Raw genomic sequence first — 26,415 nt, 5'->3', positions numbered from 1 at the left:
TTGGTAACTTGAAACTTTAGAGTTTTGCTAAGTTAAATGGTGGAATTCACTGAATATCCAGATTCTGTCAAATAAGATAAAATTCTGGAACATTAATTGCTAAACAGGTCTAAGTTTACCTACATTTGTCTTTATAAGAGGAAAACTAACGATATTTGGTTCTGTTAGACACACGTCTTATACCACATTGACGTAATACTATATGTGAAAGCGTATGTTTCTAGAGGTTATAGAATATGTTCATAAGTTTGCCAATCAAGAAATACTGGTGTGTTCGTAATTGCTTCTTAGTTTTCACTAGAAACTGTTTTTCAGAGTTGAGAATTCTAATTAAAATATGTAAGTAAAGCTACTAGAAATAAGGGAAATATTTTAGTATGCAAGGACAGTAGGATGTGTGTTTTCAGCAAAAGAAGGTATGAGGAATGGAAATGCATTGTGTTAAGGGGAAAGAAAGTGATTTTTGTCCTAAAGCTGATTAATTCTAAATGTGAAAGAAAAAAATAAGGGATAAACAAATATAGGTTCAGAAAGTTGTGGCGGGCTTGTGGGAAGGGAGGACTGAGAACAGTTTTGTGCATGATCAGGCTGAGATTGGATTAAATTTAATTAGGTAAATGAAGTTAGTTATTGAAGGTGAGCTGGTGCAGTATTGGAGTTTTATTTTCTGTTAAGAGGAAGAAGTTTTCTTGAAATGTTGAGCTACTTTTTTTTTTTTTTTTTAATTAATACTGACACATATTCTTTTTCTTTTTTAATAGCTACTTTTTAATTAATTAATTTATTTATTTATTTTTGGCTGTGTTGGGTCTCTTAGTTTTTGTGTGAGGGCTTTCTCTAGTTGCGGCAAGTGGGGGCCACTCTTCATCGCGGTGCCCGGGCCTTTCACTATCGCGGCCCCTCCCGTTGCGGGGCACAGGCTCCAGATGCACAGGCTCAGTAGTTGTGGCTCACGGGCCCAGTTGCTCCGCGGCATGTGGGATCTTCCCAGACCAGGGCTCGAACCCGTGTCCCCTGCATTGGCAGGCGGATTCTCAACCACTGCGCCACCAGGGAAGCCCTGTTGAGCTACTTTTGATACTAGATACGAGTTTGTCTTCTAAATGATCTGTATTTACCTTAAAAATCTTTCATCACTTTGGTTGAATAAGTATGGTTTCACAGTGACCTATGATCCTATTTGATAGAGTGTTTTAAAACTTCTTGATGTCTCTGACACACTTTCCTAAGTCAAATTCTAACCAAAGTTCTTCTGACCTGTAGCTAGCTTTGGGAGGCTTCAAAGGGCCCCTGAAATATCCCAAAGAGAGATACTAAATAGATTTATTTGGTATATTACATGGGAAACATGGTCAAATAAGTGGTGGTACAATTTTCTTATACTGTATGGGTAGATGTCATTAATATAGATGTTCCAAAATCTAAAAACCTGGTATGTCCTGGTATGTTATCAGTCATAATTCTAGTTATCTTAAAATGCTGGATGTCACAGAAATATCCAAGTTTCTTGTCAGCTGCATTGTAATCAGATTTTTAACCATGCCATTTTAAGTCTTTGGTCATTTATAGACAATCATTATTTTACTCAGATGCTTTTATAAAATGAAGATCTTCAAGAAGACTCATAAGAAGGACTTTTTGACAAACAAGTTTCTGATGACTTTTAGATCATACCACTAAAATGGGTAAGAAATTACAAAACTCTAATGGAAAACCTGGCTTCCTCCAGATCAACAGGAATTAATTATATGGGACTGAATGAACAATAAATGACTTATAATTTTGACTTTTCTGAAATACTGGCTTTTAATCTTTGTTTTCCAGAAAGCCTTTCCTCTTGTGCTAACTATGACCTACAACAAGTTGATAGATGTTTTTAATCTTCATTTACAAAAGGTATACTTTATTTTTTTCTCTCTACTTGATCCCTCCAGAATTTGCCTTCTCCATCTGGCTCCCTTGTAGACTTGATGGCTTATTGTGACCAAATTACATCTAGTTATACTAATCATCATTTTAATCTGTTCTCTTGTTTCTCAAATTATTTATGCCTTGCCTCTACCTGCTGTACTATGATTTTATTAATGATACTAGCTGAATTACTTATATCTTATATCCTGTCTACTTGATATCATAGTTGTCTCTTGCACTATCCAACGTGTAACCAGCCTCTGACAAAACTAATGATGGCTGAACGTCTTGAGGCCGTTGATCATATGTAACTCTACACAGAATAACTGTAATACTGAACTGTAGGAATGGGGAGAAGCAACAAGGGAAAACATTTCCTGGATCGTATTTCCTAGTGCTGTGGGAAAATTTGGCATGAAATGCCTCCCAAACCTTGGTTGAATTTATGACCACAAGGAGTTGCTGTGGACAAAAAAGTTGTCTGCCAGGACTTCCCTGGTGGTCCAGTGGTTAAGACTCCATGCTTCCAATGCAGGGGACGTGGGTTTGATCCCTGGTCGGGGAACTAAGATCCCACATGCTGTGCAGCCAAAAGATTTAAAACAAACAAACAAAAAAAGTTGCCTGCCATTTCAGTAATCAATGAATTTGGCCCACTGTCAAGCCCTCAGCCACTGCAGCTGCCCCCAGTGGTGTACTCTGAGGGTAATTCGGAATGGAGAACAGGATACTGGGCCTAGGTAAGATACATATCAAAGGAATAACTTCAATGAGCCCAGACTCTTGCCTCTTCTCATAAATAGAAAGGCACTAAAATCATTAACTTGATGTCTTTTTTTTTTTTTTTTTTTTTTTGGTGATTAGCAGTAATCTTTTGATATTGAACTACATTTTTTCAGCAAAAACTCCTGTATATCCTGGCCCCTCCCTTACCTCTTTGGAACAGCTTGTCAGTGCTGAGAGGTTGCCTTCCCGGACTATAGTCCTCAGTAATGTCTTCAAATAAAACAATTCTCAACTTACAGGTTGTGCACTTTTGTCAGTTAACATCCAAAAAGTCCACTGGAATCAGAATGTTTTTTCTACATTTATAATGGGTTTTAGTTCAATTTTTACTGTACATTATCTGTAAACAAAGTTATCAGAATTGAACTATCAGCTTTTGATCAAAATGTTTAATTCCTAAGAACCTTTCCCCAATATATTATTAATGGTAATATTTTAAAAGGGTATTGCTTCAAGGTGTTTTTGTATGCCCAGAAATAGTGTCTCTCTTACCTAAAACCCTATGTATTTGCCCTACAATGCCCAACTTTAAGTGCTAACAATTAATACATAAGAATACTGGTTCTAGTTCCCACATCTGAGAGCCTAAGACGTTCTCAATTCTCCCCCATGACCACTCATGCACATCAAACAAGGACGCTCTTATTTTAGACCTGACCAGAACTGTTAACTCTGGTAGTGCCCCTCAAAGAAAGCTGTGTACTCATACTCCACTTATGTGTGAATCAAGGCAAGGGGAATTCCCCGCTAGCACCCAATGTCTTTCACCTTCAAAATAAGAGTTCCTTGTTTTCACTGGCATAACAAGTTACATATCTCATACTGATTTAGGTACTGCACTGTTACTGTGTCACATGGCTACTCAAGTGATCTGCGTATTTACAAGAACCACTTCATTCTAAAAAATAATTGCCCTGTGTGGAGTACATGTAGCTGAGTGAGTCTCACGCATCCATGAAAACTTTTTTTTTTTTAATGTGATGATCCATTTATTTATTTATTTACTTATTCATTTTTTTATTTATGGCTGTGTTGGGTCTTCGTTTCTGTGCGAGGGCTTTCTCTAGTTACGGTAAGTGGGGGCCACTCTTCATCGCGGTGCGCCGGCCTCTCACTATCGCGGCCTCTCTTGTTGCGGAGCACAGGCTCCAGACACGCAGGCTCAGTAGTTGTGGCTCACGGGCCCAGTTGCTCCGCGGCATGTGGGATCTTCCCAGACCAGGGCTCGAACCCGTGTCCCCTGCATTGGCAGGCGGATTCTCAACCACTGCGCCACCAGGGAAGCCCCATGAAAACTTTTAATAGAAATGTCTGGAGACATTTTTGGTAGTCAGAGTGCGAGTAGGGGAGTTGCTATTTGCATTAGAGACCAGGGATGCTGTTAATAATCATACAATGCCCAGGACAGCCCAACATGGCGATAATGAGTTTGAGAACCCTTGAGTTACATGCAGTAAGGATACTGGAGCACTGGTGAGGTAGGAGGCAAGCTATGAAAGAAAGACAATGAATATGGTCGCTGTCCTGGTAGGGCTACGATGATAAACCACTTTATATGTAATTTTTTTAACCAAATAGTCTACACAATATTTATATTTAAATACTTTTATTTTCATTTCACAAAAAAAGCAACAGTGTTTGCAGGTACACATGCCTTTCAGTCAGTGCTGGTCATATGCAAAACAAGTTATCAGAAGTATAAAGAAAAATAAGCCTTTCCCTTCACCAGTGACAAAACACAATTTGCATATATAATATTATATATACATACTATTTTCAAAATCTTTCACAAAAGACAAGATTATGATACAAATTTAGAATTCTACCCACAAGCTCAGATTCAAGGAATTGGAGATCTCTATAAGAAGTGTTTAAATACAAAAATGTGATACCTTTTACAAGTTTTGAAGTAATTACTTTTCAAAGCATTGATAGACTATTCTTCATAGCAATATGGAACATTTGGCTTTAATCAAGATAGCTGTAAGATTGTTTGTCTTGATGTGAGTTTGTTGATTAATGCAAATATTCCAATTATGCTGTAATTCTCATTTTATACACATGAGTGTATTACTGTACTGATGCTTTATACAGTTCAAGTTCTGGAGCATTTCATTCAGCTAAGCCCTGACCTTTACTTCCTTTGAAGTATTTCAGATTAAGAACTGTTGAGAAATACCGCTAAAGAAAGATGACCATGACTAACTCCAAAAAGGTGCCCCCTTTTCTTTATGATCAAAGAAGTTAAATGTGGCATGAACAAACTTTTATTTTTCCTACAGCAGCAGGTATAAGTAACAGCAAAGTATAAGCAAATTTTTCATCACTGGAACCTGAGAGTTTGATATGGTAAATAACATCTCTTTGCAAACTTTCTAGGAGTCCTATCAATCACTCAGTGTTTCTAAAAATAACAATATGGTAAATCTTCAGCATTATATTCATTATAAATTGCAGGACAAACAAATAGTGCTCGGAAGCTTGGAGGGAGGGAGAGAGGGATGGATGGATTTTACACATGCATTTTCTTTGATACAGACAAATGTGAAGTCATAACATTTACCATGTGGTGGATGAAGAGTCAATGTGAAATAATGACTCAAGAATGCTGAAAGCTAACAGGTCTGGATGTATGAAATGCATGCAAAACCATAAGATAACATCTAACAGTGCAAGCACTGAAGACAAAAAGGAAGAATGAACAGGAATGGTTCAGCTAGTGAAGAAGTGAGGAGAGACAGATGCAGCCACGCAGAAAAGCTCTGGGTAGGAAAGGGCCAACTCGCCCTACCATGTGTAAGGTGCTGAAGACAGACAGGGTTTGCCACCCAAATTCTTCTTGGATTAGTTTTCGGGGCCCATGTTGTCATTTACTAGAATGATGGCAATAACTCAAAAGATTCATTCCAGAAACCAAAATAATTTCTACTGAGTACACAAGAATATGCTACTGATGAAACTGCAACAAACTGAGTCAGAATCCAGGCCTCAGAAAGAAGCTACTCTCAAGGGTCTTCAAGTGAGTTCTAGGCAGCATGTCAACTGGCTTACCACTAAGAGATGAATCAGCAAAAATATTTAAACAAACAAACACACTTGAAGTACTGTCTTTTTGACTTTTTGGAATTTCCAAAGTACATGTCCCTTCTCATCATTTCATTCAGTTTGAATCAACCTAAGAAATGCTGGATCTGATTAGCTTTCACAACTCAACCATATCCAAGTGTCTTCTCGCATCTTATCTGCTGCATGCCTATTGCCATTAGCTACGCCACCACAACGCTACACCTTTAGGTCAGATGGCAGGGATCTGGTGGGACATTTTTAGTTAGATACATTCAGAGCCCTGCAAGGGACTAAGTATTAAAGGAAAATAATGGGGGAAGAAAAGAAGCAAATCATATACGTGCATGTATATATTTACATCTTTAAAGGCATATATCCGAGGGACTAAAACAAAACCACAAAACAATAACTAACTATACTAGCTCCAGCTGAAGGAGCAAATATGTGGGAAAGGAAGAAGTAACTAACTTAATCTATGAAACTCAATTTTCATTAGTCCCTACATAGCCATGTAAAGGACTAAATACAAAATAAAATAACAAATGAAAACATTCATATGTATTAAGAACATTCCCCTGCCAAAAATATAAATCTCTATGAAACAAGTAAGCAAACGATGCACAACTCTTCTACTTGCTGTTACCCACACAGGCAACGAGGGGAAGGGGAGAAGGGGAGGCTGTCATACACTTCTCCTCAATTTGCATCTGGTACCTCGACATCTACCCAAAGGACTAGGTATAAAATCAATAACATGGAAACATTTATACACATTTTTTTAAAGTTCATACCCTGTCCTTTCCCACTGACTACTACTCAACCCAATAATTCCTCCCTCTTAAAAAAAAAAACCAAGAAAAACCAAAAAGAACCCCAAACTGTTAAACTATTGCCCATGTCGGCAGTGAGGGAAGGGAGTAGAGGAGATTTATCATACATCTGGACCTCCATGTTTCATTATGTACCTATAGATCCCAGCAAAGGACTGGGTACTAAGTGAAATAACACATAAAATGTAGCAAACATTTGTATATATTAAAAAAGTGTGTACTTTCACACACACACACACTCAGACCTCTCCCATCCCTGCCTCTCCAAAAACAGAAGCCAAACATCTATTCTTCTACCATTGCCCACCAGGCAATGAGGGAAGGGGAGCAGGGAGATTTTTCCATAGAATCAATCTCAACTTTCATTAAGTTCCTAAATAGTTATGCAAAAACCTGGATTCCAAATGAAACACCAAAAGAGGCAGCAACATTTATATACATTTAAAAATTTACATATCTTGCCCAACAAGCTCATTCCCCATTAAAAACCTCAAAACAAAGAACAGAAAACCAAATCCTCAAGTATTCATACTACTGCAGGTATACACAGGCTATAGGGGAAGGGGGAAAAGATTTATTACATCTCTGGATCTGGGCCTCTGCATTACATTTGATATTTACAAGTCCAAACAAAACACTAGGTTTGAAGTGAAAGAACAAAAAAACGCAGCAAACATTTATGTACACTAAAAAAAAAAAAAAGCAAACCCAGAAATCCCCCACTACCTTGCCAAAAAAAAAGAAACACAAAACTCCAAACAACTATGCTACTAGTCATTGCCTAGACAGGCAACAAGGGAAGGGGAGGAGATTTTTTTCATAGAATGAACCTTAATTTTCATCATGTGCCTAAGTATCCATGGAAAGGTTTAGGTACAAAATGAAGTAACAGAAAAAAGGAGCAAAAACCATTTATATACATTTTAAAAAGTACATATCCCTACGCTCCCAGGAGAGGGAGTGATAGAGGTAGAAATAATAATCTAGACTACTCTAAAACTATTGCCCACAGAGGCAACAAGGAAAGGGGAAGAGGGGAGATTTTCATACATCCGGACCTCCACGTCTCGTTAGGTACCTGCACGTCCAAGCAAGGGACAGGTACAAAATGGAATAACACAGTATGTAACTAGCACTGTATATATACAATTTTCAAAAGTATTTATCTTGCCCTTAGTCCCTTCCCGCCCCCCAAAACTTCAAAAAGCCCAAACTACTTTAAAATTATTGCCTACACAGATAAAAAGGGAAAGGGAGAAGACTGCTATAGATCCAGAACTCTGTGGTTCATTAGCAACCTACGGGTCCAAGTGAAGGACTGGGTACCCAATGAAATACTATAATAAGGAAGTAAAAACATGAATCTATATTTAAAAAGTATTTACCCCAATACCCACAAAAGAGCCTCTGAAACTAATCAACTACTAGCCACTGCCCACGTGAGCAACAAGGGAAGGGGACAAGAGGAGACTGTCAAACATGTGGACCTCCACGTCTCATTAGGTACTTTCATGTCCTGTGAGAAGGACGTAGTACGAAATGAATTAGTTATAATACAAAGTAGTAGATTTATTTATATACATTAAGTACATACCCCACTCTCTCCCACCCCACAAAACAAAAACTACTATTCTATCTATGGCCCAAGGAGGCAATAAGGAAAAGGGAAAAGAGATTTGTCATACTCTGAACCTCAGTTTTCATTAAGTATATACGCATTCATGCAAAGGAACACATATAAAAATGAAATATTAAAAAGTAGCATAGGGCTTCCCCGGTGGCACAGTGGTTAAGGATCTGCCTGCTGATGCCGGGGACACGGGTTCGAGCCCTGGTCCGGGAAGATCCCACATGCCGCGGAGCAGCTAAGCCCGTGCGCCACAACTCCTGAGCCTGTGCTGTAGAGCCTGTGAGCCACAACTACTGAGCCCACGTGCCACAACTACTGAGCCTGTGTGCTGCAACTACTGAAGCCCGCGCGCCTAGAGCCTGTGCTCAGCAACAAGAGAAGCCACCGCAATGAGAAGCCCGCGCACTGCAATGAAGAGTAGCCCCCGCTCGCCGCAGCTAGAGAAAGCCCGCGTGCAGCAATGAAGACCCAACGCAGCCAAAAATAAATAAATAAAATAAATTAAAAAAAAATAAAAATAAAAAGTAGCATAACATTTACGTACACTTGAAAGAAGAATATACAACCCTCCCCTCTCCCTGCCCTCAAGAACAGATTAGATCAAAACAACGGAAACTACAACTACTCTGTTAGTATGTCCACACAGGCAATAAGAGGGGAAAATGGGACATTTGTCATAGTTTTGGACCTTCACAGTTCATTAGATATCTACTTATCCATGAGAAGGATGAAGGAAATACAAGATCAAACAACACCCACAAAATAGCAGCAAACTCATTTGTACACATTTTAAAAAGAACATACTCTGCTCTTCTCCCACTATTACCATCTCCTTCCAAAAAGGGAAATCAGGTAACTACTCTGTAGCTGTTGTCCATACAGGAAAAATAGGACAGGTAGAAGAGATTTTCACAGGACAATATTTTACTTTCCAACAGGACAAACTATATTAAAATGAAAGAATATAAAAACATTTCAAAACACATACATACATTTAAAAAGTATATACCCCCAAAGAGCCACTCAAAGAAATCAATCAACTATTCTATAAGCTATTGCCCATGCAGGCCATAAGGGAAAGGGAGAAGAGGAGGTTTATCATACTTTTGGACTTCCACTTTTCATTTGGTACTTACTTGCCAATGTGGAGAATGAAGCACAAAATCAAAGAAAGTAAAACCCAGCAAAAAAAAAAAAAAAATATATATATATATATATATATATATATATATATTGACATAAGCTTTTTAAAGTACAAATGGGGGTGTGAGGGCAGAAGGAGGAAGAAAGCTCTTTAAAAAGAGAGTTAATTCCAATTAAAAAAAAAATAAAGGCAAAAGGGAGAAGAAGAGCTACATCATACCTACGAAATTCAGGTCTTGTTTTGCAAACTCAGCCCAGGAACTGCTGTTCCTGCTGATGACACATCTCCTGAGATGCATACACCTTCCCTGCAGCCCCATGAAATACATGGGGACTATGTGAACGTTCAGCAATCTGACTGCAGATTATTCCAGGTGCTTTAGATGGAGTAGACTCTTTTAAAATCCAACTCAATTAACAGGCTATCCGTAATCCAACGAACTCATCACTTAACTTTCATTTCTTTCTTTCCAATATTCAGAAAGGATTCTGTTCTGTACCCAGTAAGACTGATGCGGCTCAATATCCTCTATATACCCAGAACTCTTCTGACAGCTCTCTGTTCCTACAGTGGCTAAAGGACAGTAAAATGAAAACACGAAAGGCAAAGGACATTAGCGTTAAGTAGAACCAGTGATAGTAAGAAAGTTCATGAACACCCAAACAATGGCAAACAACACAATTTCACTTAAAGAGATTTATATAAAACAAGATGGAGGAAGGCACAAACTTATGGTGGCAGCTGACACTACTTCAGTTTAATTACGTCTAATCACTTGGTATTAACAAGTGATTAGATAGAAACAAACTGGACTCCTTAGATTTCTACTTTCACAGCCTTTCAGATCTCCAAAGCATACATTTTTTTCTTCTACAGTAAGAAGGCACATCATACGAGTAACCTAGTAACCTAGATTACTAGTATGATGTGCCTTTTTATTAACTCAAGTAGACCGTCTCTCTGCAATGAATATAACACTTGTCAAACAGTACTTAATTGTGTCATGGATCTATGTGCTCATGTAAAATAGAATCCTATCCTGCTGTGCTTCAATCTATTTGAGTTCTCAGAAATACAGTGGTAAGATAAAATTCTGGGGGAAAAAAACTTCAAAAGCTCCAATAATACTTATTATGCTACATGTTCTACCTATTATTTAACCTTATATTCCTTACTTAGAGTTAGTTTTTGGAAGCCCCATACAGATGGGATATCATAACATTAAGAAGTATGGAATTCCATGGGAAAATCTTAGGTGAAAAATGGGTAAATATCCTCTTTATATATGTAGATGTTTTCAAGCAAAATATAAAGTACAAGAATTATTACGAAGAAAGCTTTTCTCCTAAGAATCAAAGAAACACAACAATCTAGGTATAAGTCTGCATAGCTCAAAAAATTCAAGTACAGTATTCCTCCTTTAGAAGGAGTAAGATTGCCATACAGTTTTGGATACTTTCCTCTCTCTCTTTCTTCTTCCCTTCTTTCTTTCTTTCCATGGCCATTCCTTATAATCTGTTAGTTTGGCCATTACAAAAGAAAACTTTGATTTTTCAACTAAAGAAAAGTACTGTTTCTGACAGTAGAAAAAATTCAAAGCCCACCATATTAAACCTAAATCAAGTTAATCCTACCCACATTCTCTTTATTCCTTTAAGGTACTGTGGTGAACTTTAAATAAAAATGTTCAATTTCTCAAAGGCCCTATTTTAAAATATGCTTCTAATATGCAACTCTATCATATAAAATGAAAATCCACCCAACGGGTATGATTCAGAGAAAGTGTCTATGATCTATTATGCCAAAAAGCAACTTAAACAAACTGTATTCTTAGTAATAAAGTCATGATAAGAGACACCAGTATTAAAAAAATGCTTGCCATAAATGTAGAAATACTTATTTATAACATAAGGTGTATCTATGGCAGGGAGTGATAAAGGTGTACAGAGGTTTGGAGAACACTGGAATTCATAAGTAAAATAATTATAATTAACGTTAACTCGGTTTGAAATATTTTCCTGAAAGATGAAAAAGGAAGTGTTAAATATTTGGAAAATTTAATCTTTTGGCCTTGTTATTTAGCTTTACAATACAACAAAAAATTAAAAATTCTATAGCACCTGGCTATTCTTCAGAAAAAAATATAATAGTTATAAACTTCTTCCAGAAAATAAAGGATTATTCAAAACTGCCAGTCAAAGTAGATCTGCACACTTGAGGTCAGTTCTCTATGGTTGCATGCTTCGTCAACTTCATTACCATACGTTTTGAAGCTAACTTTGAACCACATTCAAATAACATCGTTCAACAAGAAGCAACAAGTGGCTAATAAACCAGCAGCCTGCAAAGATGGTGGCTCCCATGGTAGCTCTTTCCTTATTTCACGGTGTCAGCACTTTCCAGATACTGAGAGATAGAACAGAATTCCAAAACAGATATTTTTTCTCCATTTGAATATCTTCAGAGTAGAAAATTACCCATTGTTTTTGTAGATGGTTGGCATGTAGGTGAATATAATTTGGTAATAACTACACACTGCCCAAGGACATTTTAGAAAAGACAGATGAAAAATACAGACGGGCCCTGAGCAAACTAGAACTCCTAAGAGTGCACACAACTCAGCAGCGATCCTGGTTTCACCTTGGCTTTTGCAAAAGCAGCAGAGCCCAAGTTAACAAGCTGTCTGAATGGGTGACCGAATGAGGTGCAGGTATGCATGCTACAGCCAAAACGTCAGAGTTTCAAGGTTCTTTTCCACCCACTGGATGTTCAGCTGAATGACTTCCAAAGCCTCCTGGACACAGCGAAGTCGAAAGGTTGCCTCTGACTGATTTTCAAAGAAAGCCTGGACCTGTAAGTTGCACACAGAAGTATTTCAAAAGAAGAAAAGGATGGTATTTTCTCAGGTAACTCTGAATAGCCTTTTCAAATAAGCTTTAAGTTAGTGATGGCCGTGCTGATGTCTTAGGAGAAGTAGAGACGAGAAAGATTATATTTTAATATTTGAGGTATTTACATCGAGTTCCTGATCAAGTATGGTGAAATCTGAAGTAATTTTAAAAATGAATTCCCCTTACTCCCACAAGGATGAATTTTTCAATTCTCAAGTACGAAAAAAAAAAAAAAAAGGCCAAGTAACAGTAAATAAGGTAGAGTCGAAAGTTAAGCCTGGTGCCCAATTTTACCCTTGGAATGGAATTCTTCAAAAACAATTTAATCACCACTTAAAAAGAAAGTTGGCATATGTTGATTTTAATTCAAAAAAATCATTTGTATTAGGGAGACAAAGGAATATTGTTGAGAACGGAATCAGAATTTTTCCTCATTGCTGTATGAATCATTAGCATTGATGAAGGCAGACAGAGAGAAGGGACAGGATTTGGCATGAGAAGCCACCATCTGACTTAAACTGAGCAGCCTGAGGGCAAAGGGATACCCAACCTCCCCAGAAGCATTTTATACAACCAACCTCAGATAAATGTGCCTTTGTTGAAAACAGGTGAGTTGATCCAGCAACAATACTTTGTATGGTATAGGACCCCAGATGGAACCTGAAGCAACACAAACATAAGGGTGAAAAGCAAAAAAATGAGTCAGCTGCTGGTAAGCAAAGTTCCTGAGTGCACAGGAAACGCTTAGTGTAAGCTATACATGCCCAAGGCAGAGAGGAGTCCTGCTCCTGGGAACGGCAGCTCGCTACGTCAGGAGTCATCCCATACACACCTCTGCCAGTGGGAGGACAGAGTGGCAGAGGGAGTTCCAGAGAAATTCTTAGCCCATTTTCTCCTCAAAAATCACATCATACACCCAGAAGGTGTCATTATTGATTTAAAAGAAAAAATGAGCTACATGTGCTATTGAGCTGGGTGTGAGTGCCTAGCCAATCCCCTGGTAGCGAGGAGGTATTTTCAGCACATGTAACTGAACAGCTATTCTGAAATAGTCCGTGGCCAGGCCAAGCTGAGTGAGCCGGCGTGGAGCAGGGCTGGGCTTGATTAGCACTTCAGTGGGTCTTCCATGGAGCACCGTTACGTGACTCGTGCCATGGAATTACGGAATTATGTTTACGGATTTCCGGGCATTCAGTTAAACTAGAACTGAAGCATTTTTCCTCTCACAGCAACACGTAACTCTTGTGAACCAGTACAACCCTGGGAAATGTATTCAAATGCAGAGACTGCGAACACTAAAAATTAGGGATTCTTCGAGAAACTTACTTCTGTACAAGCTTACTCCAGTTCTCTTTGACAAAATCCCACGCCAGTAAGTGTCCAGGAAAATGCCGGCCCACTGTTCTAATGATAAACGACAGCTTTTGTGTTCGGATGGTATCTCCATTGAGGCTACTTTTCATTAACCTGAAGAGCAAAGCAGATTTAGCTTCCAAAATTATTCATGATGAAGTGATGACTGAATTTAAATTAATACTGGTCTCCTAATTAAAGCTCTGTGGCAATTCAAGGGATATAAGTTTGGGGTTAGTCTAAGATTCATTAATAGAGTGAAAACTTGTCATTTTTTTTTAAATGAAGGAAAAACTCACCAATGAGATAAGCAGTTTAATGTACTGTCACATAGTAATAAATAGTTCTTGATGTAATAAGGACATTTAGGAAATAAATTCTAGTAGAATTTATTATAATTCTGAAGACTAGTATTTTTTTCTGTTAAAAAACTATTTGATTTGAATAGGGAGGTATCTTATTACTCTTAAAAAACTGGGCTGTCATATGAAAATGAAGACACATTTCAGAATACACTCAACAAATTTACTGATACTTCATGTGTACTAGATAATGTTCTAAATTATTGAATAACAATGCTTGAAATAGGTCATTACTACCCATCCACATTTTACAGTTTAAGAAGCTGAGGTTACATAATTGCCCCAGTTACACAGCTAATAAATATTAAAGCTGGGCATTTGAACGTAAGCATTTACTACGTGATAATATCTGCTTATAGTTAGAAAACACATACCCCTAAAAGAATGCAGCAGTATTTTTAATAGGGGAAAAAACCCAAATGCTCATCGAGATGTGATGGATTAAATAAACTATGATAGAGCCATGTTATGGAATAATACATAGCTATAAAAAAATGAAGTAGGCTTTATGGTAGATCTCAAAGACTGATCATTCACTAAAGAGAACATCACAAAACACTGGGTATAGTATAAACCTATAAATACTCAGACCAGGACTGACACTGTTAACAGAGGAGAGGATAAGAACAGAAGTAAAGGATCAAACAAGAGATACTTTCACGTTTTACACCATTTTCTTAGGTACTGTTTAAATACTTTATTGTGGAAATTTATTAGTGTATTAATAGTCTAAAACAAAATTATTACTAATTTAAAAACAAAACCTTTTCTCTATGTGCTTGGGTCAGAGGCTGGCTACTACTTTAAAGAAAATGACCATTTACAGTGTATCCTTTGGAAAGTGGATCTGGGCAGGTGCTGAAGACATCTCTGGGACACTATTATGATTTATATGAGCAAAATTATACAAGAGAAGCAACGAGACCCAGGTGCCTCCCTCCACCCCTTCCTGGCACTGACTTTCTTTCGAGATACTTCCTATTTCTCTAGGCTACTCAGAGCTCCTCTCCCCTGCCACTGACTGTTCTTCCTGTCGGGAGGCCCTACTCACTGCCCTTCTTTCCCCATGTGAGGCTTCCATTTTCAGGTCTTCATCAGCTGAGTCATTAAAAAGGAAAAGTCTGACAAACTCGCATGAAGGTGTAACCTATAAGCTTTTACATGGTACCTTTTTCTGAAGTGTCTGCATTTTCAAAGTGACAGCTGCGACAGAACAATGCCTTGACCAAAAAGAACGAAGCGCTAACTGTGGAATTAAAGACAACATGCCAAGGGGATGAAGACGTTTTTAGGGAGAAAGCAGGGCTGTGGCTCTTGGCACCTCCAGCCTCTCTGGGCAAAGCACTGTCTCCTGTGGGCGCAGGTCCGATCCCTGAGACGGAGCCCTGTACACGCAGGCTCCTCACCATATAGTGTGCACGTCAGGTCCGGCCTGGGAGCAAAGGGAGGAAAAGTGGGATTCCCCACCCGAGGAGCGTTGTGCTTTTATGCTTTTGGTTTCTATAGATCATATTCCTTTGGTGGTTTCATACCAGTAAAGTTTCCGTGCATCCTCTGAGCTGGCAAGAGCTTCAAGTATTTTATTCTTCTCTGCTTCAGAGCCTATAGAGACATATTTGCTGAAGAGGAATGACCAGCCTTTCTCAGTTTTCGCTCCAACCTTGAACACAGTCGTCATGACATCAGCGGGTAGGCTGTAAGAGAGGTGGTCAAATATGAGAAGAACAAGAAAAAAAAACCCTGAATACAAAGGCAAGGAATTGACTAGTGGTAGTGTTCTGGGGTACAGAGCAGGTAATAATAAGAGTCTTTACTGTACAATTAATTGTCAAGAAAATGATTAATTCAGTGGCTGCTACTTTCCTAGTGGTGTGACTAAAAGAATATCAATTCAATTTAATACAATAATTATTCACTGTGTACCCACAAAGAACCAGGCAAGCAACTGGCTGGACACTGTGGAGGGGAAGAAGAATGAGACACGGTCTCTGCCCTCAGGAACTCACAGGCTATCACCAAGTACAGAACAGTAAATGTATACATCATAATACAGTGTGGTAAGTCCCACGGTCGAAATAGAGCAGCAAGTGTAGCAGGAGGGGTGAGAAGAGGGGTAGAAGCACAGTTTGCTGCCTTATTAAGATCTCAGAGCTGAAGAGGGCTTCAACGGGTTACCCAAATACCCCATCCGATGCTTGAATCTTTTCCCATAATGCCCAGTAAGGAACCTGGAGAGAACCAATCATCATCAAAAACATTTCTACTAACTGCTAACTCCACCTGCTGTGTTTTATTCCTAAATAAAAAAGAGACTTGTTTGACACCTCACACCCATTAGGACAGCTGCTATCAAAAGCCCAGAGAATAAGTGTCGGTGAGGATGTGGAGAAACTGGAACCCTTGTGCACTGTTGGTAGGAATGTAAAATAGTGCAGCCCCTATGGAACACATTATGGGGGTTCTTATAAAATTAAAAATGAAACTACCATATGATCCAGCAATACCACTTCTAGGTATATACAATATATGAAAGAACTGAAGCAGGGTCTCAAAGAGATATTTGTACACCTATGTTCATAGCAGCATTATTCACAAGAGCCAGAAGGTGGAAGCAACCCAAATGTCTATCAATGGATGAATGGATGAACAAAATGTGGTACATACATACAATGGATTATTCAGCCTTAAAAAGAAAGGAAATTCTGACATATGCTATAACATGGGTGAATCTTAAGGACATTATGTTAAGTGAAATAAACCAGTCACAAAAAGACACATACTGTATGATTTCACTTATATGAGGTATTCAGAGCAGTAAAACTCCTAAAACAGAAGGTAGAATGGTGGCTGTCAAGGGCCAGAGTTGGGGGAAAATGGGGAACTGCTGTTTGGGTAAAGAGTTTCAGTTTTGCAAGATGAAAGAATTCTGGAGATCTGTTGCACAACAGTGTGAATATACTTACACTACTGAACCGTACACTTAAAAATTGTTAAGATACTAAACTTTATGTTATACGTACTTTACCACACACACACAAAAAAAACAGTTGTGCTTGAGAATCAGGTACGTAGAGTTCACCTACGTCAACACTGTTGTATAACATTTATGACCCAGGACGTAGAGGTCCTGGTTTCAGTATACGATGTAGGGCACAGAAGAGAAAGCGAGGTCATTTGAGTGGACGCGCACATCACCTCTGAGTTCCATTGGATGCCACCCAGTCGTTAAACAGCTTCATGGCGGCGGTGCTGCAGTTCTCCAGGCGGTGGGTGCAAGCGAAGTCTAGCAAGGCTGAGCGCAGCTCCCGAACAGATGGGCTGCCCTCATCCGTCCACGTCTGCTGCTGGATTTGGCTTTGAAGCAATTTAAATACCTTGTTCTAGAGAGACAGAATGGATTGTAACAGAGTGATCATAATTAGGACAACCAGAAAAATCAGGACAACTAGGTCTCTTTTTTCCCCAACACTAACCCAAAGAGGAAAAAAAGGGGGACACAGGCATTACTCACTAAATATCAACTGACATACGAAGTCCACATACAGCTGGGATAGAACCCTTCAATAACTAAGGCCATAAATAAGGTTGCTATAGCCAAGGTGGACTTAATGACATAAGACAGAGAGAATTAATGACTTCTGTGCAGTAGGGAACCTTTCTTCTGTGTATACTCAGCTAGAAGTTATTTTCCTGCCAAAAAGTATCACCTATCACCACTGCTGGAAGGAAGCTGGAACTTCCTGACCTCGTGACTTTAGAATCCATAAATCCATTCAGCAGTGAGAGAAAAATATACTTCTTTTATGATGGGTAGATGCTTAAATGTTTCTGAATCCAGTGTTAAAGGAATATTTAAAATATCATCTAGTTTGATGCTATAACAAATTAATCTAATCAAATTAGCAAGAAAATGAGGCCTGCAGGGAAGAATAGTTGTTTATAGTTATTTTTCTCCTTCCCCAACTTTTTATTTAAAAAAGTTTTAAACCTACAGGAAAGCTACAGGAATAGTAAAATTAATACCCATATGTTAGATTCACTGTTTTTTATTTAACACTCTTACATTTGTGTATAGCAACACATACACACATATTTTTCTGGTTTTAGCTCAACTATATGAAAGTGAGTTATAGATATCATGATATTTCATTTATTAATACTTAAGCATGCAATTCCCCTATGTAACCATAATACTTTATCACACTTAAGAAAATTAACAGTTATTCAATAGAATCATCTACTATTAAGTCCATTGTTATAATTACTTCTGAATGAGATGTCATTCTTAAATATATACTTATGGTATTAAGAAACCAACAGATATCTTATTTCTTTTTCATCTCTTCTCAGAACAAAAGTGTGGAAGCTGTTCATAGTATATGGAACTATTTTCATATTCCAAGCTGTGGTGCAGGGGGGAGGAGTGAGGACACAGGGGATTTAAAAAAATCACCATATAAAATATGCATTTATGAATGTCACTAAAAGGAACAAAAATTCTAATATAAAAATGCTGATAGGTATTTTTTTAGAAAACCTTCATGGCTACAAATAAGGAGACTCAAAACGAAAACAATTTAGAGGCACCCCGGCCCACAGGGTTCTCGGCACAGGAGGGTCTCCTCCCACTGGTACTCTAACACCATCACTGCCACGTCTCATCTCAAGTAGTCAAGTGCCACAGATGACCACATACAACGCCTCTTAACCCCCCCCAAATTAGTTCAGGCTCCTCACAGAGCATAATATTCTTCTAGAGTGCCTCTGTCAATAGTTAAAATGAATCCTAGTTGGAGAGTTTTAAACTGCTGAGGCCATTTTCTCACCAGACCTTCTCTGAATAAGTCTCTTGTGGATCTGACTATGAGAATGGAAAAAAGAATCTGTACAAGAAGATGGACTCAAAGTTTGTGATAACATGTCAACTCCCTTTTGTTTGTTTGCTTCAAAAGCAATGAAATAGAGAACAGACACCTTGTGGAACGTGTGAATAACAAAGCTTGCCAGTCATTGGGAAGATGTGAAGTGGAAAAATACTTGCCATGCTGACTGATAGTGCAAGGAACATAAAAGCAATGCAGGAGATCCTGCTGGATACACATGACTGCACTGGCACATGTTGTCTTCCACTGTCCTGACTTTCTCAATGGCTTCATGATAGCATTATGATGCAGAAAAGAAATTTAAAAGCTACTCATAACTGTCAAAAAGAAACAAAGGAAGAATGAGAGAGAGAGAGAAAAAAGTTCCATACTTACAATACCATTAAAAAAAATTCAGTGGAGAAAAATGGCAATGATCCTTAAGAGTTTACTAAAACAAAGAAGCCAGTGGGGAAAAGTAGAACTTTAAAGTATTGGCAGTATGGGAAACCTGACACTTGAAGACGCTAAAGCTAATTCCTGAGCAGTTACTCCATTGGAATTATGGGGTATAACTTTACTACTTATACCCTGTACCAAAGAGTCAAGAGGAAGTCCCCAAACAGTTGATTTTAAATATATTTCAGGGGAATTCCCTGGTGGTCCAGTGGTTAGGACTTGGCGCTTTCACTGCCACGGCCCTGGTTCAATTCCTGGTCGGGGAACTAATGTCCTGCAAGCTGGATCATTTTTATCATTTGAAAAAAATATTTCAAATGATAACATAAAAGAGTAAAAGATTTTATTTAAAAAAAGAATAATTCTGTTTTTAGAAAATTTGGATTATAAAATCTTTTTGTAAGTAATTCAAGTTATATTTTTAATATTAATAAATCACAGCAAGTGCTTCAAATTATCTTTCCTTTTTAGAAATAAAATTAAACCTGTTTTTCCATGGTTCTGCATTAATTTTTTGAAATTTAACCTCATTAAACAATAGAATTCAATCCTCTGATTTCATAAAGTGAAGATGGTAGGGAGAGGGAATAAATTGATGAGTTATACAAGCTATGTACATGCAATAATATGCAACAACAATAACACAAAATGGTTTTAAAAATAAAACACAGGGCAAGATGCTGGCTCTTATGTTATATATTACATTTTGATTTACTGCTTTAATTTTACACTGATGTTCCCAGGGAGTTCTTTCTTGGGTCAACTGAGCTTCTTAAAAGTGAAGTGTCAGCTTTTATTGCAAAAGGTTTATCCCACCAAGCCCTCATATGTAAAAGAATGACAGAGTTATAAGTGATGAAACAGGAATATGGCTGAGATCAGATTTTAGCATCAGATGTGCACAATTTGAAACAACTCAAATGTGCTTCCAGACCCTACCCACCACACACCACAGCAGACATCACAAAATGTGATATATGGGTAATATATGTTATGTGGGTCTGTGCAGCCTAAATAACACAGTGACCAATAAATGTACACAATGCTCTGGTGACACTGACTTAAAAAATTAATTAGACATCAGTCTTAATTACAAATACTATTTGAAGATTGGATCTAAGGTCTCAGAAAGGTCTGCCATTCTAATCTCATCTATGGTGTGTCAGATTTCACATTTTGAGAATTTTAATGCTACTAGAATGCCCTAAGATTAGAATAAGAATTTTAAAGAGACAGTTTCTCCCTCTTGAATTAAAGCTAACATGACTTTTAACTAACAATCAAGTGCATGAAGACCTCCAGCAGTAAGGGTCTTACAAACACATACTAAGCCTCCTGCCCTTGCCCTCTAACCACTAATCCCATGGACTGGGGTTATGTATATTCTGCTATGTTCTGAATAAACACATACCTGCCCAGTAAACTGGAAACCATCATTTGGGATGAAGATGCAGAGTTAGCTGAGCGTCACAGTAGGAAAATATTCAAAAGATCTAACTCCTTGAACTGAGTTCAGCATCTGTGTTCTCAGCACAGGGACAGCCTCAGTATCAAGTGCTTCCTGACACCAGGCCCTCAATAGACTTAATGGAGAGAGGCAGGCAGAAGAGTGGCTTCTGCCATCATGAACTTTAACAAGGCTTCAAACTATTTTGATGTAAAATATCAGTTTAAAAAAGGGGAAAAAAAGATAGCAAGAAACGGCTTTGATTTTTCCAATAAAAGGGTATCCTCTGAAAGATGACATTGCTAAAACACAAATGAAAATACAGCCATATAACACAAAGAGCAGGGTCTGGAGTGAAAGTAATCTGGGTTTGAATCTCAGCTTTATCATTTACTAGGTAAGTGACTCTGGGGAAGTTATTTAGTTTCTCATCTATGTAATGGGGGTAGAAATATCTATTTGGCATTGTGTGAGGATTAAATGAGGTAATCTGCATTAAGCACTAAGCAGGGTGTGCAGAATATAATAAGCACTGAAATGTACTTGTTTCTGGTATGTTTCACTCACTTATTCATTCAACATTTATTGAGTGTCACTATGGGCCAGGTCATATTGCAGGTGCTGGTTTTTATTAAGGCTGGTAGTTGAAAGCCTTATGAAATAGAAGAATGATAAAAATCTTAGTAATTAGAAGATGCCTCAGAAATCATCTAACTGAAGCATCTCACTTACGGGTAGGGATGGGGGGTGGCTCCTTTGGGGTCAGATCAGAAACTTGTAGGAAAGGTGCTTTTCAAACTCCATATGGCCCCCTGTCCTGCACTCCCTCCCCGCACTGAGAATCACACACGTGATGAGAGAAGTCATCACAGGGGTTGTGCGGCGTAACAGAAAGAGCAGCAGAAAAGAGGATTAAAAAAAAAAAAAAAAAAAAAAGCAATCCAACACCTTCTTTTTAACAGTGAGGACACCAAAATCCTAAAAGACTTAATCTAATTCCTGGCCCATCACCTTCTTCTTTTTCCTGAAAGCTGCCTTTTGCCTGGTCCTTGGAAAACCCTGCTTTAGTTTATAAAGCAAACCTTGTTGTCAGAATGTGATTCAGAGAATTAGATAAGACAAAGAATTCATCACTCCTTCCCAAACTTTTAAAGACACTGTCAACAATTTAATACTGAAAGTGTCTAAAATAACAACTGTTAAGATGAGGCAATTGGTTTTAAAAAGGTGAAACAGTCTCCAACACCAAGGCTCCTTTAGTGCTTTGCAGAGAAACTTATGTTCACCAGCATCACCATCCATAAGACAGTTATCAGTGAGGACTCCTAAAACAGAATATTCTCAGCACAAACATAACTGTCATTTTATAATGACCAGAGGAAATTAATGGGGAGCACTACTTTGCAAAAGGGCCTATTTCAAGAATTTATTATATAAAAATAAACCAAGATTTGAATAGAGACGTTTTCTTTTCATGTGGCCCCATTTTGTCAGAAGTCTACATTTTGATATTCAGACAAGATCATGTCATGCTAACCCTTTATCAACTCCTCAAGGTAAGAAATGACATTTTGATTCAAAGTAAAGATTTCACAACTAAGTGAAGAAAATGGAATTCAACTGGTTGCTTTTTCAGTCTATTAGTGCTGAACAGAACATGCATAACACCAGCAAAGGCAAGCAACAAAGAGAACTTGGCAAAAAGGCAGATTTACCACCAGTCTTGAGGCCAGATCCATGTGCCCCAGTTCTTCAAGGTTATAGATGAGTTCCGTCTGGAACAGGGCTTCCGTGATGGGTGCAGTAGAGGTCTCATTTCTAAGATAATCAATCAAATCAAAAGCTCTCTGAAGAGGCACCTTGCCTAGGCTAAAGGGTAAAAGAACAAAAAAGTAAATATGCCAAGACAGGCAGATGAACTGTATGTATGCTGAGAGACAAATGGCTAGATGCGGGGGAGGGGGGGATCCTGAAGACCTAAATTTTAAGCTTTGGGTGGTATTCTGTAGAGTTAGACTAAATATTATTATCTTTGATTAGTTCGTGTGTGTGACTCAAGGTTAAAGACACATCGCAGGAGAAATAATAGCTCAGTTTTTGTTATATAAGTCACCTGTAAATTGCTACTGATTCAGGAAAAGTATTATAATATTTTAGGTGAGAAAAGATGAAGAGTGCTAATTTTATTTATGTATTAATTTTATTTATCAGGTGAGAGCAGGTGGCAGAAAGAGGATTTGAATCAGGAAGAACTTTTTTATTTGTTATTTGTATGGGAATTTGTCAAACTTGTTAATAAGGCAAGGTCTGCTGTGAATTTATGGTGAGCACATTTAAAAAGTTAACCACTTTATAGAAATCACAACAATGATGGCTGAGATGATGTAAGGTCACTTCATAAAATATGAACCAGAATAGGACGGTCAAGAGCAGTCAGAAGGAACACATTTGAATATTCCTTGTGTGTCTGACCCATTAACAACCTAAACCAGTAATCTTGCTCTTCAGAGGATATTCATACACGGGGTCACGGCCATTCTTGGCTTTGGGACTGTGTGGCTTGCGGGATGGCTGGGGAGGTAAGTGGTGCTCCAGCTCTCAGAGATGTCCCTCAAACTAGTGAGGGAGCACCAAGCTTTACGCTGAAACCACCTGCTGCTCGACAAGAATCCTCTCATGAAATAAAGCAAATGCGGAACTTCTACATCAATTTATTCAGCAGACATGTGTCCTGCTTGTTGGTATCTACAGTCTTGAAATATTATTTAAATCTTATTACACAACTGTTCAATATGTTTGTAGCTGATGTTTCTAGATAGACTATAAAGCCCCTGAAGGCAAGGAATATGTCTTATATCTTCCCAATCCTCCAAAATGAATTATACCTAACAGGCAATACATGCTAGTTCTTATTTTTTTTTTTTTTTTAAAGATTTTTTTTTATTGATTGATTGATTGATTGATTGATTGCTATGTTGGGTCTTCGTTTCTGTGCTAGGGCTTTCTCTAGTTGTGGCAAGCGGGGGCCACTCTTCATTGCGGTGCGCGGGCCTCTCACTGTCGCAGCCTCTCTTGTTGCGGAGCACAGGCTCCAGACGCGCAGGCTCAGTAGTTATGGCTCACGGGCCTAGTTGCTCCGCGGCATGTGGGATCTTCCCAGACCAGGGCTCGAACCCATGTCCCCTGCATTAGCAGGCAGATTCTCAACCACTGCGCCACCAGGGAAGCCCCCATGCTAGTTCTTTTGAATTGCTTTTCTATAATGTCCTTTTCCTCGAGAATACTTATTTAAAAACAAAACAAAATAAGACCCAAGACAAGCATACTCTACCCTGCAAGTTCAAAGATGTTGTTGATGAGGTTGGCTCGATCTTTGTCACTCAGGACATAAGGATTTATTTTCAACTGTTTGATCAGTGCTTCCCAGTTGTTGTCTGCATAATGTACAATATAATAGCCAGTCATGTCTGTATTGACCTTGATCCACTTCACTTCTTCTGTGAGATTGATGACAACTAATACAGACCAAAAAATGAGAGAGAGAGAAGGTAATAGGGAAAGAAAAATATTAAATAGATACTTTGTTTTGTTTCAAAGTTAATACGGTATTATTATGTAATATTCCACTAAGAAACTAAATGTCTGCCTCCCAGGGCAGTTATTTTCGTGTTAACAAAGATCACCACTCATTCACTTAACAATTATTTATTTAATGGTAAACAAGGTAGACATGTGCCTTCTCTTATAGATCTTACAATCTAATGTAACCAGGTGAGTAGAATATCATATAAATGTTGTCTATGGAAAAAGAAAACATGGCATTCTGTAGAAGCACAGAGTAGAAATGCTTCATCCCCTAGGGAAGGTTAGGAGAAATTTCTTGGAAGAAATGACATCAGTTGAGACTTCCGGATATATAGGTGTTGTTAGCCAAGTAAGAGGGACTCTGAGTGTTCAAGGCCCAGAGAGAAAGTGTACACGGAGTCCATACACTGAACCGGCTCCCAAGTTCACTGTGGCTAGAGGAGAGAGGCCGGGAGACGGGCAGTGTGTGCAGGGTGAGGCACAGGGGAAGACAGTGAGAGAACTATAGAAAATGTGTTCCATCTCAGCCTTTGTCTTTGTTTATGTTAGCAAAGGAAGCACAAACAAAGCCATTTAAAAAGTCACATAATTCAAAGACAGCAAAATAAACATTAGGGAAGGACTAAGGTCTCATTAAGCACAAATAAGAAATTACTGATTAAAATAATAGAAAATTGATAATGCATTTTTTTGGCCCCTACCATTAAATATAAATGCTGAGAGAATTGTTAGAAATTTATATGGAATGATTTCAATTAACGTACAATTAACAAGAAGCTAAAAATATGTGACTATAAAAAATATTACTACAAAAGCTGGACTACAAAATATATATAGGAATTTTAAAAACCTTTAAAATTACCAATCAAGAAATGTCCTTCAAAGTTGGCAGTGAGCACATGAATTTAAAACAATAGTTAAGGGTATGCTTCTAAGCATCTTAAGGTTTAATATTTATTAGACTATAAACCCCATGAGCTTTAGTTTGTGCACTGCTAATCCCTTAGCACTAGAACAATATTCCTAGCAAGTACTCAAAAAATACTCAGTGAATTAACGAATGAACAAAACGATTACGCCATGGTAAGTTGTTTCAAACAAATCTAAATAAAGTTTGTAGATGTTTATGATGTAAGTTTTCTTCCCCATTTTAAAGTAGAGAATACAATTTTTTAAATTGTAAGAGAAAGAGTAGAGATAAGAAAAGTAATCTAAACTCAGATGATAAAAGCATTACGGGGCATATTTCCTGCCAAGATTTTTCCTACAAACATTTTAACTGAATTAATATTTAATACACTGGATCTATATACATTTATTTTATACTGCCTTTTCACCTATCAGATTTCACCTCCTGCCATTTTCCCACTGTCTTCATATACAGTATTCAAGTATCTTCAGAATATTTTATTTCGAGACCTACCACAGCTTAACCAATCTCCTATTTGGAAATATTTAGGCTGTTTTAAAATATTCACCATCATAATAATTATATATAAAGGTTTTTACACATAAAATGCTTTGGAAACACATTTAAACCCTTTAGTACCTGAAGTCTTAGGGTTGATCAACTTCAAAAGCATGAATTATTTAAATTTATCAGATTTTCTTAATGCCTTAGTTACTCTAATTCTACTGAAACTGTAAAAGATTTTTAAGATGGAAAGACTTACTGATCATGTCTTACCATGACATATCAGATAATCAGTCTTTTTCATTAAAAAGAACTCCATACTAATTTGTTTTATTGCTGCTATAGCAACAGATGGGAAAGATTAATTACATTAATAGGGTTTATTCCTTTTCTAGAGCAGAATGCCGTTCTAAGGATTATTTGTGATGGCAACAGTAGCTGCTCCAAGTTGGAGATATTTTTAACAAACCTATGACTAATGAAATTAACTTTATCATTAGCTAACGCAAAAATATCAACACTCTCCGGGTCACCAAACACAATTTCCTACAGAGCTTTTATGAAGAAAGGACCTTGGGAAGAAGAACTAAAGAGCTTCAAATCTCCCTTTCCCAACAAAGGAGGCAAGGAATGATAAGTATGGCAATTTTCCCATTGGATAGATACAGGGAAATA

At 37.9% G+C, this 26,415-nt stretch overlaps 1 protein-coding gene across 1 annotated transcript in view; it reads right to left on the bottom strand.

Annotated features, from left to right (window-relative positions):
- Positions 1–4,286: 4,286 nt before the first annotated feature.
- LNPEP (leucyl and cystinyl aminopeptidase) overlaps positions 4,287–26,415 on the bottom strand; it is a 104,909-nt gene continuing 82,780 nt past the window's right edge. Inside the window, exons 12-18 of the mRNA XM_007197483.2 lie at positions 24,073–24,256; positions 22,457–22,610; positions 17,169–17,353; positions 15,506–15,667; positions 13,585–13,725; positions 12,837–12,918; positions 4,287–12,218 (exon numbers count right to left, since the gene is read on the bottom strand). Of these exons, the coding sequence (XP_007197545.1) occupies positions 12,087–12,218; positions 12,837–12,918; positions 13,585–13,725; positions 15,506–15,667; positions 17,169–17,353; positions 22,457–22,610; positions 24,073–24,256 (1,040 nt within the window). The 3' untranslated portion in view covers positions 4,287–12,086. The remainder of the gene's footprint in view (positions 12,219–12,836; positions 12,919–13,584; positions 13,726–15,505; positions 15,668–17,168; positions 17,354–22,456; positions 22,611–24,072; positions 24,257–26,415) is intronic.

This window comes from Balaenoptera acutorostrata, chromosome 2 (genome assembly GCF_949987535.1).
Source record: "Balaenoptera acutorostrata chromosome 2, mBalAcu1.1, whole genome shotgun sequence".
Classification (NCBI taxonomy): domain Eukaryota; kingdom Metazoa; phylum Chordata; class Mammalia; order Artiodactyla; family Balaenopteridae; genus Balaenoptera; species Balaenoptera acutorostrata.
Note: the sequence above shows the minus strand (reverse complement) of the source record. Positions and strands in the feature narration are given on the sequence as shown.